The 13,992-nt window shown below is 42.6% G+C and overlaps 1 protein-coding gene across 1 annotated transcript; it reads left to right on the forward strand.

The window, feature by feature from the left end:
- The first annotated feature begins 282 nt into the window (after positions 1–282).
- Positions 283–9,417, forward strand: fxyd5 (FXYD domain containing ion transport regulator 5). The gene is made up of 10 exons (XM_018745496.2): positions 283–444; positions 2,360–2,405; positions 3,413–3,511; positions 3,883–3,990; positions 4,103–4,156; positions 4,842–4,904; positions 5,735–5,764; positions 5,925–5,999; positions 8,230–8,275; positions 8,730–9,417. Exons 1-10 carry the CDS (start codon positions 361–363, stop codon positions 8,752–8,754), a joined length of 630 nt encoding a protein of 209 aa, XP_018601012.2. The 5' UTR covers positions 283–360; the 3' UTR covers positions 8,755–9,417.
- The last annotated feature ends 4,575 nt before the right edge of the window (positions 9,418–13,992 follow it).

The following is a 13,992-nucleotide window of genomic DNA, read 5'->3' on the forward strand; positions in this document are numbered from 1 at the left end:
TATTAAATAATAATGAAATGACACTAAGTACGATTTCATAAGACAAGAATACAAAGAAAGTCAAGTTTATGAACAGATGTAGTATATGAGAACTATACTAAATTAATATATGCTAGCATATGAATAATATTTCAGCAGTTATGTAGCTTTAGAAATATTCTTCCAATGAACTGTTTGTGTGTATTGCTGTTTAGAAAGGAGGGGGGGGGGGGGGGGTCTGAAGTACAAAGCAGGAAGGGAGGGGGGCTGAGCAGAACAGCAGCACAATGTAGGGTTAGGGCCCACGAGTGGTGCCGTGCCGATGAATCGAGAAGGAAGTGATGAAGGGAGGGGCGCAAACGAAGCGCTGCTCTACAGCGCATGCCGCTGACACACACGCAGGGAGTGCGGATGTTGCTGCACGACGGTGCCCGAGACCACCAGAAGACCAGCATGGGGCTCAAGGTAAGGGCTGATGGGCTGAGCGGACTGCTCCGAGCGGCAGGGGTCGGGGCCTCGGCCACAGGGCCGAGAGGGTTGTGGGCTCAGAAGATGCTGAGGAACAGAAAACGGAGAAACAGCAGAGAAATATCAGTAGGCCACACAAAGGCCCGTGTGGTCAAGTGCCCCAGGAGTCAATAGGAAGTGAGATCCTCCAGATGGAACCGACACTGGTAAAGGTGTAGCAGATGGTCCAAAACTTGGGAAATTCTTCTGAAGGCCCTCGATGTTTAACTGAAAATTAATTTGCCGTAATGCTTCTGGCCTAAGTGAAAATTCACAGCCTGTGTTACTGTACTCTTTTCCAGCATTTTTGGCACAATTTCATAAACTATGCTAATGTATCAGCTAAAAAAAAACTCATTTAAACGCAATTTTATATACACTCCACTCTTATTTTTAATGGTTTCATCATTTTTATTAAATGAGCAGCAAAATTTCAAGACCGCGGTATTTCTGTAAAGGGCACTTTTAGGAAAAAGGATGAAAATAAACCTTGACTAATGTTGTTTGGCAGAGCAATGAGAACAACGCGTCTGTTAGTGAATATTTTCTGCGTGAGGACGTATGGAAAGTAGAGCATTGTAGGCGCGCGCAAAAGAAGGAAGTGACGATGATGCTTGTGGCTTCAGTCAAAAAGTGGCCGGATAGCGTGCGAGAGATATGTCAGCTTTGCGCGGCCCCGGAATGCGGAATGCGTGTCATCCGAAGGAGATATGAAAGGTTTGAACTCAACTGTTTGGAAGTGATATTAAAGAATAAAAAAAAAAAAAAAAAAAAAGAGGAAAGAAATGGAGGTGGAGGAGGACTGCGCTATCTATCTATATTTAGGCTCGAGTTACATCTGTGTTAATTGCTTTGGCAAAGCTTGTCTGCTTGTCATGCTGGCAAAGCGCATTTTCAATTTGAATTTAAACGGAGGAGGAGATGATTTCGGATGGCAGAGTGTGCTGCCATTACAGAACACATTAGGTTCACGCGCCCTTTGTGTTGTAAGCATTGTCTTAGGAACACGCTCGTTGGCGTGGCCTCCGTGTGCTTGGGCTGATGGCGGATCCGTGCTCGTCACCCTGACGTCTGAAAGCCAGGTAGCTGGTCGTGGTTAGAGCTACTGCATCTCGACTCAGGGGTTATAGGTTTGAATCCCACCTCCTGTTTTAGCTCCCCTGAGCAAGATACTTACCTTGAACTGCTCTGGTGAAAAAAACCACACAGCAGTGTAAATGAGGAAATACAGATGCCCCTCGACTTACGATGATGAGCTGGCGATAGACATTCAGTAGAAACCATACTTCGAATTTTGATTTTTTTTCCCAGGCGAGAGATATGTGGAGCGACACTCTATCGCGATTCTGGGCGGCGGCTTTGATCTGCATCTCCCACTCTGTCAGATGGTTGTGTTTTGCACTTCCATAACGTGACAGAAACGCCCATCTGTGTCTCCCGCTACTGGCGTGACGAAAAAGAGGAGGGAGATTACTTTTGAGGAGAAACTCAAGATAATTGCCCAGCATGAAGGCGGCAAGCCCGTACCGGCCATCGCTCGTATGCCCGGCTATGATATTCCGTAGGTTAGGTGTATTAAACGCATTTTCGATTTACGATATTTTCGACTTACGACGGGTTTCGCGGAACGCAACCCTATCGTAAATCCAGCACCACCTGTAATTGTAAGCAGCTTAAAACTTTGGAGTTTGGAGAAAAGCACCAGGTAAATAAGTGACAGACAGACACACCACATGCCATAGAGATGAACTAATACCAGCCTGTAGTCCTATGACTCTTCACCGCACCCTTACAGCCTCGACATGTACTGTATCTCTATTGTGCTCGATTGTTTTGTTCATTTTTTTCCTTTGTTTGGTTCTGTTTTTTTCAGATACATTTGAGCTTGTTTTCCCTCTGTCTGTCTGTAATGTTCGCAGGTGAGTCATTTATAATCCCCGTTCCCTCTCCCTCACGCTCTCCTTCCTTTCTTCCCCATCCCGAGCACATAGCATTTCGACAAGGCATTTTTGGCTGCCCCAAAAATATTTATCTGATGCAACTTTTGATGAAAACGGTGCAGCGATTGGCATCAGGCCCAGTCAATCATTTGAAGCTAATTTTATGATTAAAAGACACACAGGACAGTATCCAACAACTGAGGCTTCCAGCACTTCTCAGGCTTGCATCATTTCCCACTTTCTCGTACTGGAGTTATGGAGGGGTGAGGGCATTCGCAGGAAATTTCCACATAAAGATCACCCGTTCTCTTTCCTTCTTTTTATTTTTTTTTTGGGTACGGAAAACACAACGGAGTCCTGTTCAAGCCAGGGGTTTATGAAATGAGTGCCCTTATTAGCGCGCCAGTTCCATTTGCACACAACACTATCATTATAACTGCTACAGAATAAATTTACATGAACAAGCAGCACAACAGTTTGGACACACAGGTCCTGCTGCTTAGGCTCCGTCGCGTCTCAACTGGAAATTGACTGCTATGAATAGCTGGCGGGGGCGTTTTAGCGGTTTCGTCGCACGAAATGTACATTTTGTAGGCTTGCCATTGTGCAAACGGGTTCCTTTTTTTAAATAAAGGAAATGGGAAGCATAGAAGTGCTCCAGAAAATCCAGGCCATTTATTGTTATCATTGCGCTGCTTAGCTGGTGCTTTTATCCGAAGCTACTTATAATTTTACCCATTCACAGCGCCGGATATTGTACTGAAGCAGCTTGGGTTAAGTACCATGCTAATACGTACAACAGCAGGGCACCACCTGGAAATTTAACCAGCAAACCTTCAGGTTACCAGCCCATGTTGTTCAACACTAAATAACTCCTGTCCAAGGCATTTAATGTGTTGCTTAAAATTATATAACCCGCCTTTGATAAAAATATCTGTTAAGCAAGGAGGCAATGTGCAAAAACATGATTTTGTGTGTTTCTGTAGGCTGCTCTGCCGAAAGCACCAGTCCTTTTAGTCTCATCACTTCAGGTTATTCCCATCAAGCAGTGACGGCGACGACTGGCCCGACTCCAGCGTACATTGGTACCCGTGCCGCTCTCTCATCTCTCAAAGGAATTGAATCATGACATCATATTTCTGGAACCATCCTCGGCAACTTACCTCTGCAGCTTTTCCGCAAAATGAAAGCAATTGATCTTAGTGACTAAACTCGTAAAGATTTCCAATGTGCCAAGATGTGTTGAGACAAACTAACGCTGGTCTTTGCATAACATGCAAAATGCTTATGCTAATGACCACAGCCTCCACTATAACTTCAGATTTTGTGAATGTAATTAAGTTGAGGACTTATTGAAATTCTAGTCTTAATCCTGCAATATCGATCACTATTCTAGGGGAATATGGAGCTGTCGTTCTGAAATGTGATTGTTCAATTCATTATTTCTTTTCTCTAGAAAATGAGACACATGTTGTATCCAATGTATCAATGTCGGAACTGTACAACGATACGCTCCCAGAGGAAGATGTTACCAGTGCGTGGACAACGCAGGAAACTTCTCCAGGTGAAGTCTCAATGCTGAAGGCAAACATTATAAAGATGGTTTTTCAAGATACTTTTCCCACTTGAAATTAAACGAACGCAGAAACCTCACCCTACACTTTTTTCCTTCATAGCGAACCAGAATGAAGCAAAAACCCCAGAAGAGACAACAAATACCCCGACTCAAGGTAAACCCAGAGCTTATTGATTGCAGACCTGCTCAGTATTCAGCGGATAGCTCTGGCTGTAGTGTTCGTCTATATAGACGCCAACCTCCTGTTCCATAAGAGCTAAGATCTGAGCAGGAGCAGGACAACACAAGCACCTCCAACAATTCGCATCTGCATTTCTTTAGACGTGGTCCATACCGGTGGTGGTCAGAAATGGATCAATAATGGCTAGGAGAGCATTCAGGTTCTGTCCAAGGTTACGGTGCCCTATGAACTCGCCAGTGAACTTTAGTGGATATGCTGTATGTATTTCAAAAAGTGTCATAATATACGTTTTACATCCTGGTATAAAACTCACTGGAAATTGGCTCAGCATGTGCTTACCAAAGGTGTACTCACGTGCCTTAATGCGGTGCTTACATATAATAAAATTACCATTCAATATCTTTGTTTGTCTCATACAAATACATCAGGTTATTTTCTATGTGACTTAACATGTATGGTATGAAGTCATATGGAAAGTATCAGATGTATCTGAATCTGTATGAGACATACAAAGGTATTAAATGCTATTTTTAAATATGTAAGAATTGTTGGAGGCAAATGAGTGCACCCTAGAAAGATACAGAAACCAGATGCACTCTTGGTCATCCTTCATAACAATATGATCTTGAGCTCTGTCTTTCTTCAATCTTTTCTTCAGCGCCATCTCCATCCTCTGTTACACGGCGCGCAGGTCGCATCCCTGCAAGGCATTCAACCTGGGGTAAAGTATTCGAAAAGGAGCTCATGTGCTGCTTTTATAGTGCAGCAGTGTGTAAATTTCAAAACGTAGCATTGCACAAAAATGTCACACGATAAAAGAGTACACGCTAAACCGCTTGCGCGTCTCATCAAATTACTGCATCTGGATGCTTATCATTTGGAGATAACATCAAGGCATCGCCATCGTTCAGAAGCTTTATATAAAGTTAAAATGTGGAGGCCGGATCGAGAGTCCAATCTAGCAGCAATTCAGCGAAAGGTTCATGGTGGTTACATTTATTTATTTAGCAGACACTTTTCTGCAAAGCGACTTCCAGTGAACTCTGTGTAGTGTTATCAGCCCACGTACCTCATTCACCAAGGTGACTTACGCTGCTAGACACATTACTTACAATGGGTCGCTTATCCATACGTACATACATCAGTGGAACACACTTTCTCTCTGTGTACCTCACACACTATGGGGAATCTGAACAGTATGTCTTTGGACTGTGGGAGGAAACCAGAGCACCCGAAGACTTACACTGCTAGATACACTACTTACAATGGGTCACTCATCCATACATCAGTGGAATACACTCTCTCTCTGTGTCACTCACACACTATGGGGGACCTGAACAGCATGTCTTTGGACTGTGGGAGGAAACCCTTCTTGGGTTAGAAAACTGGCTGCAAATTGAGTGATACAGGCTGTTAATATGTGCAGAGTAAGCATCTAACGCGTGTGTTCTGTTCCTACTACAGCTGTCGTATGTGTTGTTTTGACATGAAATCTTGGAAAGAATACTACGTGAATTGCAATTACTGAAGACCCATTTTTTTTCTCCCCAGATGAATCATGGGATACCCCCTTTAAGTACGGTATGTACAACTCTGAAAAGGTCCAGAACTGCAAATAATTGCAGTTCTGCCATAATAAATGCAGCTGCCTTTCCTTTCTAAGACCTTTTACGGCCAGGGTATTTTTTTAGCACAATCCTCCGCAGTAAGGGTATGATGATGTGCTGCTGTCTCTGCTCAGATTACAACGTCCTCCGTCATGTGGGCCTGTCGCTGGCTGCCGCTCTCTTCTTGATGGGAATCGCAGTTATGACATGTGAGTACACTTTGTCGCAGGCATCGCCCGCAGGGAATAACATGCCCACTTTGATATTTATGTGCTACTGATGTGACACGTGGCATGGGGTGTAGTTATTAATCTGCTATGTTTGTGTAGACAAACCGAATTCCACTGCAATCGGGTTAAGTTAGGAAGAGCAGAAAAAACGTTGCTGCTCGGAGCTTTAATGCATCGTACAAGTAAATGACATGAACTCATGCGCCTTCGTCGAGTCGGCTGTGGATTTGAAGAACCGTTTTTCGGTGCTGTGAAAAGTTTGAAGGGTCTGCAGCACTTTGTTTCAGTAGAGCTCACATGTTGTATCATCTGCACCCAGTCACTGAAGGTTCCTGACGTTCACGTTTACATATTTAGCAGATGCTTTTCTCCAAAGCAACTTCCAACGGATGTAGTGTTATCAGCCCACACACCATATTCACCGTGGTGACTTACACTGTAAAATACACTACTTACAATGGGTCACTTATCCATACATCAGTGCAACACACTCTCTCTCTCTCTCTCTCTCACTCACACGCTATGGGTGAACCTGAATAACATGTCTCTGGACTGTAGGAGGAAACCAGAGCACCCAGAGAACACATAAACTGAGCAGGAATCAAACCCACATCCTTTTGCACCACTACTTGCTGTGTCACCATGCCACCCAAAGAGGGTTATCTGCAGATTACATTTATTCATTTTAACTGATGCTTTTCTCCAAAGCAACTTACAGTGTTAGTCTACTTACAATTACACACCCATTTATACAGCTGGGTAATTTCACTGAAGCAATTTACAGTATGTCCCTTGCTCAAGGGTACTACAGCCAGAGGTAGGGATTAAACCTGCAATCTTTGGATCCAAAGACAGCAGCTGTAACCACTATGTTACCAGCTGTCACCAGGACCACCAAAACCTGCAGTTGGTAGCCTGTACAGCATATTAAACAACTGCTCACTAAACAGCAGCCAGGTCACCCATAAAGCCATAAAAATGGATGATAATTCTTACATCCACTGCTGCGCTAAAAAAATATCTGCAACTGCTGACATTCCTTTACGCACATGACCAAAAGAGTGTGATTATGTCTGACTGTTTGTGAAAGTCCTCTTCAAGTACTTGTGCGTGGTGGATGGGAAATATGTCACACTGTGCATTTACATTTATTCATTTAGCGTATGCTTTTCTCCGAAGCAGTCTGCACTGATTATTAACTAGTATTTATCTAACACTTTTATTTGAGGTGTTAGATACACAACAGCAAAATCTTTCCAACCATTCACTCTTCTGCACATCACACTTTTCTCACATTCAGTAACCACTTGTCCTGGTCAGGGTGACGGCAGTTCAGAGCCTATGCCACAGTCACCGGGTAAAAGGCTTGGAGGGTACATTCTGGGCAGGATGCCAGTCATTGCAGGGTAAGCACACGTGCACATTTACACGCTATGAGCAATTTAGAGTGGCCAGTTCGTTTGGATTGCATGTCTTTTGACCGTTTAGGAAATCACAGTACCTGGAGGAAACTCATGCAGACACGGAGAACACAGCAAACGGGTGACACAGGAAGCAGCGCTGCTGTCTCACAGCACCTGCATGGTGTGAGAAAACATGGGTTCGGTCCCTGTGGAGTTTGCATGTTCTCCCTGTGTCTGCATGGGTTTCCTTCAGGTGCTCTGGTTTCTTCCCAAAGACATGCTGTTTTTTTTTTTTTCTGCATTAATTCTTTTTACTCCCTAAATATGTTATTTATTTATTATGTGTCTGTGTCAGCTGTCTGTCTTGCCTATTGTCTGTAATACTGAAAGCACCAAAGCAAATTCCTTGTGTGCATCAGCACACTTGGCAAAATCAAACCTCATTCTGATTCTGATTCTGTAGTGTGTGAGTGACAGAGAGAGTGTGTTCCACTGATGTATGGATGAGTGACACGTTGTAAGTAGTGTATCTAGCAGTGTAAGTCACCTTGGTGAATAAGGTGTGTGGGCTGATAAAACTACACAGAGTTCATTGGAAGTCGCTTTGGAGAAAAGCGTTAGTAAGTAAATAAATGTAACATGCAAACTCCACACAGGCTAAGCAGGGATCGAAACCCTGTAACCATAGTATTTCTGTCACATTGTACCTGTTGGCAGGGGAGGTATTGGATCAGGAGCAGTTCCTCACTCGCAGAATTTTGTTGCTGGCATCCGAGCGCTGACTTTCCCTCTCCTTCCTGACACAGGTGGCCGAGTTTGCCGGAAGCCCCGGTGCCACGTAAACCAGGGAAAGTGAGTACTTGCCATATTTACACCCAAGTCCCTGCAATATCACCTCACACGTTTTAATAATATCCTCTGTACACACTTGGAAGGGGTGCGGTGGCGCAGTGGGTTGGACCACATTCCTGCTCTCCGGTGGGTCTGGGGTTCGAGTCCCGCTTGGGGTGCCTTGCGATGGACTGGCGTCCCGTCCTGGGTGTGTCCCCTCCCCCTCCGGCCTTACGCCCTGTGTTACCGGGTAGGCTCCGGTTCCCCGTGACCCCGTATGGGACAAGCGGTTCTGAAAATGTGTGTGTGTGTGTACACACTTGTTAGGTACAAGAACACCAGCAGGTGAAACTTCTTGCATTTTACAGGCACACAACTTTCATTATGTCCCGCGTCACCAGTCTCCCGAAAAGAGGAGAGAGGTGTTGACCACGTGTGATTGAACATCTAACTAGGATCTGCACTTCCCTTTTAGGTCCTACAGCGTGACTAGAGTCTAAAGCAGGTTGGATGTTCACCTGGCCAGTCTGCAGCTGCAAGACGCTGCTTGGCTGGCAGCAGGATGGATCTTGTCACCTACCCATGGTTACACAATTAACTCCCAGTTTGCTACCTCAGGGACAGCAGAGCAGAAGTGCCATCTCACTGCAACAATTAATTATTCACAGTGATGTGGCTAGGAGAGCAACTACAAACTGTAACGCAGTGAAACACAGTCTAAACGAATCGCTTAAATTCCCACCCTTGGCTTTCTGAAGCTCAGCACATCAAATTACTTCATCGCATTGACTCAAAGGTCCAGTTGCTTCTTTTCTCACCCAAGTATATTTTTCAGCACCAAAGCTGAAAAATACTGACAGTTCATTTATGTTCGTAGGGAACTTCGTATCTAATAGAACACATGCTGTTCAAAACGCTTAGGGATCCACTTCTAATACATATTTGCCCAGTGTCTAGAACGAGTGTAGAATATTACACTAAACAATACATCCTGGCTTGTTAATCATTTACGCTTATTGTCAATGTTAAATCAACTCTTACACAAGACTCAAACGTCTGAATTTTCCTGTGCTCTTTGTGTGTTTGTATCTTATAAATACTGTACTCACAGTCATGTTTAGACTTTGAAATTTGCTGTTCTGGTGTCAGTTATTCTAAACGAGTCAGGCTATAATAAATTTGAAAACAAAAACAGATCAATTTGTGTCTGCCTTTTCTTTTAAAATGCATAGAAAAATAATGCAGATTTTAAGAATTATCTTGCAAGGACACCTCACATGTTTCAATAATACCCTCTGTATACACTTTAGTAAAGGAACACCATTACTGATTACATTTTATGAGGACAGCCACAGTTTCAGTGCTCTGTGGTTATTCCAGAACATGATCAATTTTCAATCTAATTTTCAGTTTTCAGCTTCAAGATTTACAACAGAAGAGACAGCTTCACTGTTCCAGGCAGTCGCACTGCAAAGCCAAGACCCTTAAATGTATCAAAACAAAAAATGAGTTTATTCAAGTAATAAGGCATTTTAAGAAATTTTCAGGAGAAAAATCCTGGGTGAATGTCACTGCACAAAATTGAACATTTTCTCAATAGACTACAGCACCAACAGAAAAAAGTACAGCAGAAGGCATTTATTGTCAAACAGTAATCATTTGGTACATAAACATTCAGAAGTGTTTATAATATATACAAAACCCAAGTAATCCCAACCCAGTCAGCAGTTATATTAAACATTACATTTCGTTTGCACTTTACGCAGTGCACTGCATCAGTGAATAGAGTGTGAATGTTTATATTTATATGGAATGCTAGGATAATATGAAAGCCCCTGAACTACATATGCACATAATCAGGCTGATCAAAAACTTATCTGTTGTTCTATCTGAAACATGATGTCTATACTTTGTTTCGTACCCGGGTGTTATCCTTCAAATGCTTGACAGCTTGGTACGTAGATCAGGCCCTGTAAAGCACTGACAAAAAGGGTCAGGGCGGCAATAAAACCACCCGTGGCTCACAATAAGACTTTTCTGCTTTCTGCACCTTCAGACACCGTTCATCTCCCTTTAGTGCATTAATCACCCAGCAGTGGCAGTTGTGCTCTTTGGCCTTCTAGCAACGAAACATGGTAATCATGGCAAAGTAGAGCTGTAACAAGTGAACAATGTTTACTTCTCACAAAGTATGTCAAAAAAACCAACAGCCTCATTGTATCCCTTATCTATTGTTAGAAAACAGAAAAAAATACATATTTCAAAGTGATGAAAATAAAGATGGTGGGAATATAGTGTCTGTTGGATTAGTACAACATTTTTAGAATAAGAAACTGCTTCCTTTTAAGCATTAAAAAATCCAGAGAGCTATGGCTTTTTTAAAATGTATTTCTATGTATGGATAAATACAAAAGGGGTCAAATAAAGTGAATATTCCTTTGCCATTATATTATTGTATTAAGACCAAGGTGTGCAGCACAGCTATATCAAAATAAAATGTGTGCTTATGTTATTAGGTCTTTTGCAGGGATGGGGTAGATCAGTGAAAAGATTTGCTTTTGGGCTAAGCACTATTTAACAGAGCTGACCATGAAAAAGTATTATTTTTAAACAGGAAAAAAAGAAGAAAAGTCCTCATGGACTTAAGGCAAAGCTGTAGAAAGATTTTTTTCCCCCATTGTTGGATATTTAAAAACCACATTTCAAAACCACAATACTGTTAATCTACTATGACAAAGACGTACAGCATTTGCTACGAAAACAAGCTCCAGGAGGAACAGAAAGTGCATTTTTGACATTCACAAGAAAAAAGGAGGGGGGAAAAATGATCCTGGTACAATTTTATAAAACATACACTACGTTATGAGGGGAAATGGAATAAGAAGCGCTGAGAGAAATCCAAGGACATTCATTTTCAAATAGTTTCTATGGCACAATGTGAACCCTCTATAAATGGTATACATGAAATGTGCAAGGCTTAGCAGTAATGTTTACTACAAACCTTACCATGACTAACACTCTCTGTGGAGTGCCACAGTGTACTGCTTGTGATAATCTTAAGAAGAAAACAAAATGTCCTTTAAATAACACAAGTCAGAATACAGAAGAAATAAAAGGGAAAATTAAAATGCTCCTGAAATGTTCTTAATGTCAAATTATCTTATTGAAATACTTTCAGATTTTAAATTTTTGCAGCAGGCTTATTTTAATTTATCAGTGATGTGCATTTTCCACAAACACACAAGAATTCCCATTTTGCAAAAATAATTCCTTGGCAACTATTTTTTTAGTGAATGTAATAAGGAAAAAAACAAGCCCGAGCAAATGTGGTACAAAAGAGACACCAGCAAACAACATGAATCTGAATTGGTTCTCTGTTGGCGTTCAGCCATGCTAATCCTCGCTTGATGACATCAGAGCTCCAAGGTTGAGTGGAGTCAGACAGTAAGCATTCTATTTCACCAGCCAAGATTGTTTTTTTTTTTTTATATGAGATTGACTGTTTTTACACAGGCTATCTGTTGGTCAGCGATTCACTCAGTCTCCATGTAATCCTGCACTGCATCCATCCAAACTGACAAAAAAATATTACATTCTGCTCATCTCTGAGCAGAAATAATTTTGTTTTTAGAATTTGGAGCTAACTTAGTATTAAAAAAAAGTTACATGCCATCCCTGTGGCTTAGGTTCCAAGGGCGAGATTGATTTCCATTTAAATGGAAAGGGGGGGACTGATCAACACCAAATGTAACCTGTACGAATAAAATGTACAGCGTGGTGTGTTTTCCATTCAGTTGCCCACAGTCGATTTGATTCTCTTTCACCCTGTCCTCTGAAACATATTACCATTGCTAACCTTCAGAGATATTTACAACAAGTAATACAGTTCTGAGTCAGGCAAATGAATGGTAAAAAATATAAAAACCACACTCAGGGCAGCAATTTACAGCAGTATTTTCAAGGGACTGTTCAAATAGCTGTTTTACACTGGTGTTTTTTTTTGGGCCCCCTTTCAGCTTAGTGAAGTTGTGACTCTTGGTTACGCTACACAAAGAAACAGGAGCTGCCAGAGGCACGAAATCGGAGAACTAAGATACCTCTGTGGATATACGTGCAGCCATACTTCTGTCACAACAGCAACAGTCTGGCTGTTGCTAGGAGACGTGTGTGTATGTGTGTATATGTAAGAAAATTATGTGTGCCTCTGGCAAATCCTGACCTCGCTGGGCATACTGGCTGCCTGTTAAGCACAATCTATGATTATTTATAAATGATTAACATGCAACAGGTGATGCTGTAAAACATTACATTTCTACAGCATGCTACATAGTCAATAGTGGCTGTAAATAACATGCTCTTGGAGAAACTGATGTGTGTTTTTGCTTTTTGTACCAAAATGGGTTCTAGTCACTTCTTGGGCTTGATTGGGCCTCATCTTACACAGTCCTGGCAAGTTCATCATCAAAGAAAGAATGGAAAAACTAATCCTGATTTCTTCAGAAAACCAAGAGGTTGCATAGTTGTTGAAGAGAAGAAGAGGGGAGGAGTGATTATAGAGCAAGTTGCAAAAAATAGGGAGTGTGTCTCTGGCGGTCCCAGCAGGTCCTTGACTTATTCATGCTCATTGCTGGTGGGAAGTGGAGGGCGTTGCGTTGAGAATCCCAAAAGTAAGAAGAGCACGGGCATGGAGGTCCAAGTTGCCCACACTAGCTCCCATATAAGCAGGGCCAGAGTGGAGCCCCATTGCCAGGTGCACCATGAGGACATGGTCTGGAGACTAGACGGCACCTTTCAGAGATTGCTCGGCTGGGGCGGCATACATCCTGGACAGAGAGAAAGAGGGGATCACCAGAAGCCTTCATTGCTCCTAATGAGGTATTACATTTCTTCACTGACTGAACAGTTCATGTAACTGAGGTATTCAGCAAACTGCACTTTAATTGTTAAAGGGAGACAAAAAAACAATTCAGTGGTACATTTGCTCAAACAGGCTGACAGAAACTAAATCTTAGATAATGTGGAAAATGCATATAAAATAAGGAACACCCATCAGTCTTCCTAGAGGGCTGACAGGCATTTTTTTCCATTGCCATTAAAAATGTAACATTGCTTCCATGATTAGTTTGTCAAGAAGCCTTATTGATAGTTTGGCCATTTGTTGCTTTTTGCAAAATTTCCAAAACACTGCAACCAATTTACTGCTTAGACACTAAAATACAGGGCAGGCTTCAAAAGCAGACAACCAGCACAAATCAGCAGGCAGGGCACTGATGTTTTTACAGTGATTGCCCCAGCTAGGCTTAGAACCATTATTAATACTGTTATTATTAAAATAATATTTAAGCAGTGGCAAAGCAGTGTTGATCTAAGCTGCTGAGGGGTTACTGTGTGATTATGCCTGTTAAGTCGACGTGTCAGTCAGCATGTTGGCCTCCGCCCTGCTCAGCTCTTGCCTCAGGGGGCACCTCTAAGCCACCGAAGGTGCTGCACTGTGACTCAAACACAACTTTCCAGCATGCGTTGTCAAGCAAGAGACTGCTGCCTTTGTGCATGCTGACCTTACTGACCCCCGCCTGTACATGGCGGAGCACGTAGCCAACGCAGCAGTGGAAACTGATTACTCTGCAAAACACCAGTCACAGCAATCGACGCCTTTATATAACACAAGGTGTTCCCTCCTACCCCCCCGCCACCTGCATGCTTCACCAGCAGGGCACCATTGTGCAGGTGCTCCCCCC

Source organism: Scleropages formosus, chromosome 18 (assembly GCF_900964775.1).
Source record: "Scleropages formosus chromosome 18, fSclFor1.1, whole genome shotgun sequence".
Lineage (NCBI taxonomy): Eukaryota > Metazoa > Chordata > Actinopteri > Osteoglossiformes > Osteoglossidae > Scleropages > Scleropages formosus.

Excerpts from the sequence above, each read along its gene's own strand:
- fxyd5 (XM_018745496.2), top strand. The coding sequence starts at position 361 with ATGCCGCTGACACACACGCAGGGAGTGCGGATGTTGCTGCACGACGGT. Across the intron at positions 5,765-5,924 it reads GGATACCCCCTTTAAGTACG|ATTACAACGTCCTCCGTCAT; the intron begins GTATGTACAACT and ends GTCTCTGCTCAG. Across the intron at positions 8,276-8,729 it reads TGCCACGTAAACCAGGGAAA|GTCCTACAGCGTGACTAGAG; the intron begins GTGAGTACTTGC and ends CTTCCCTTTTAG.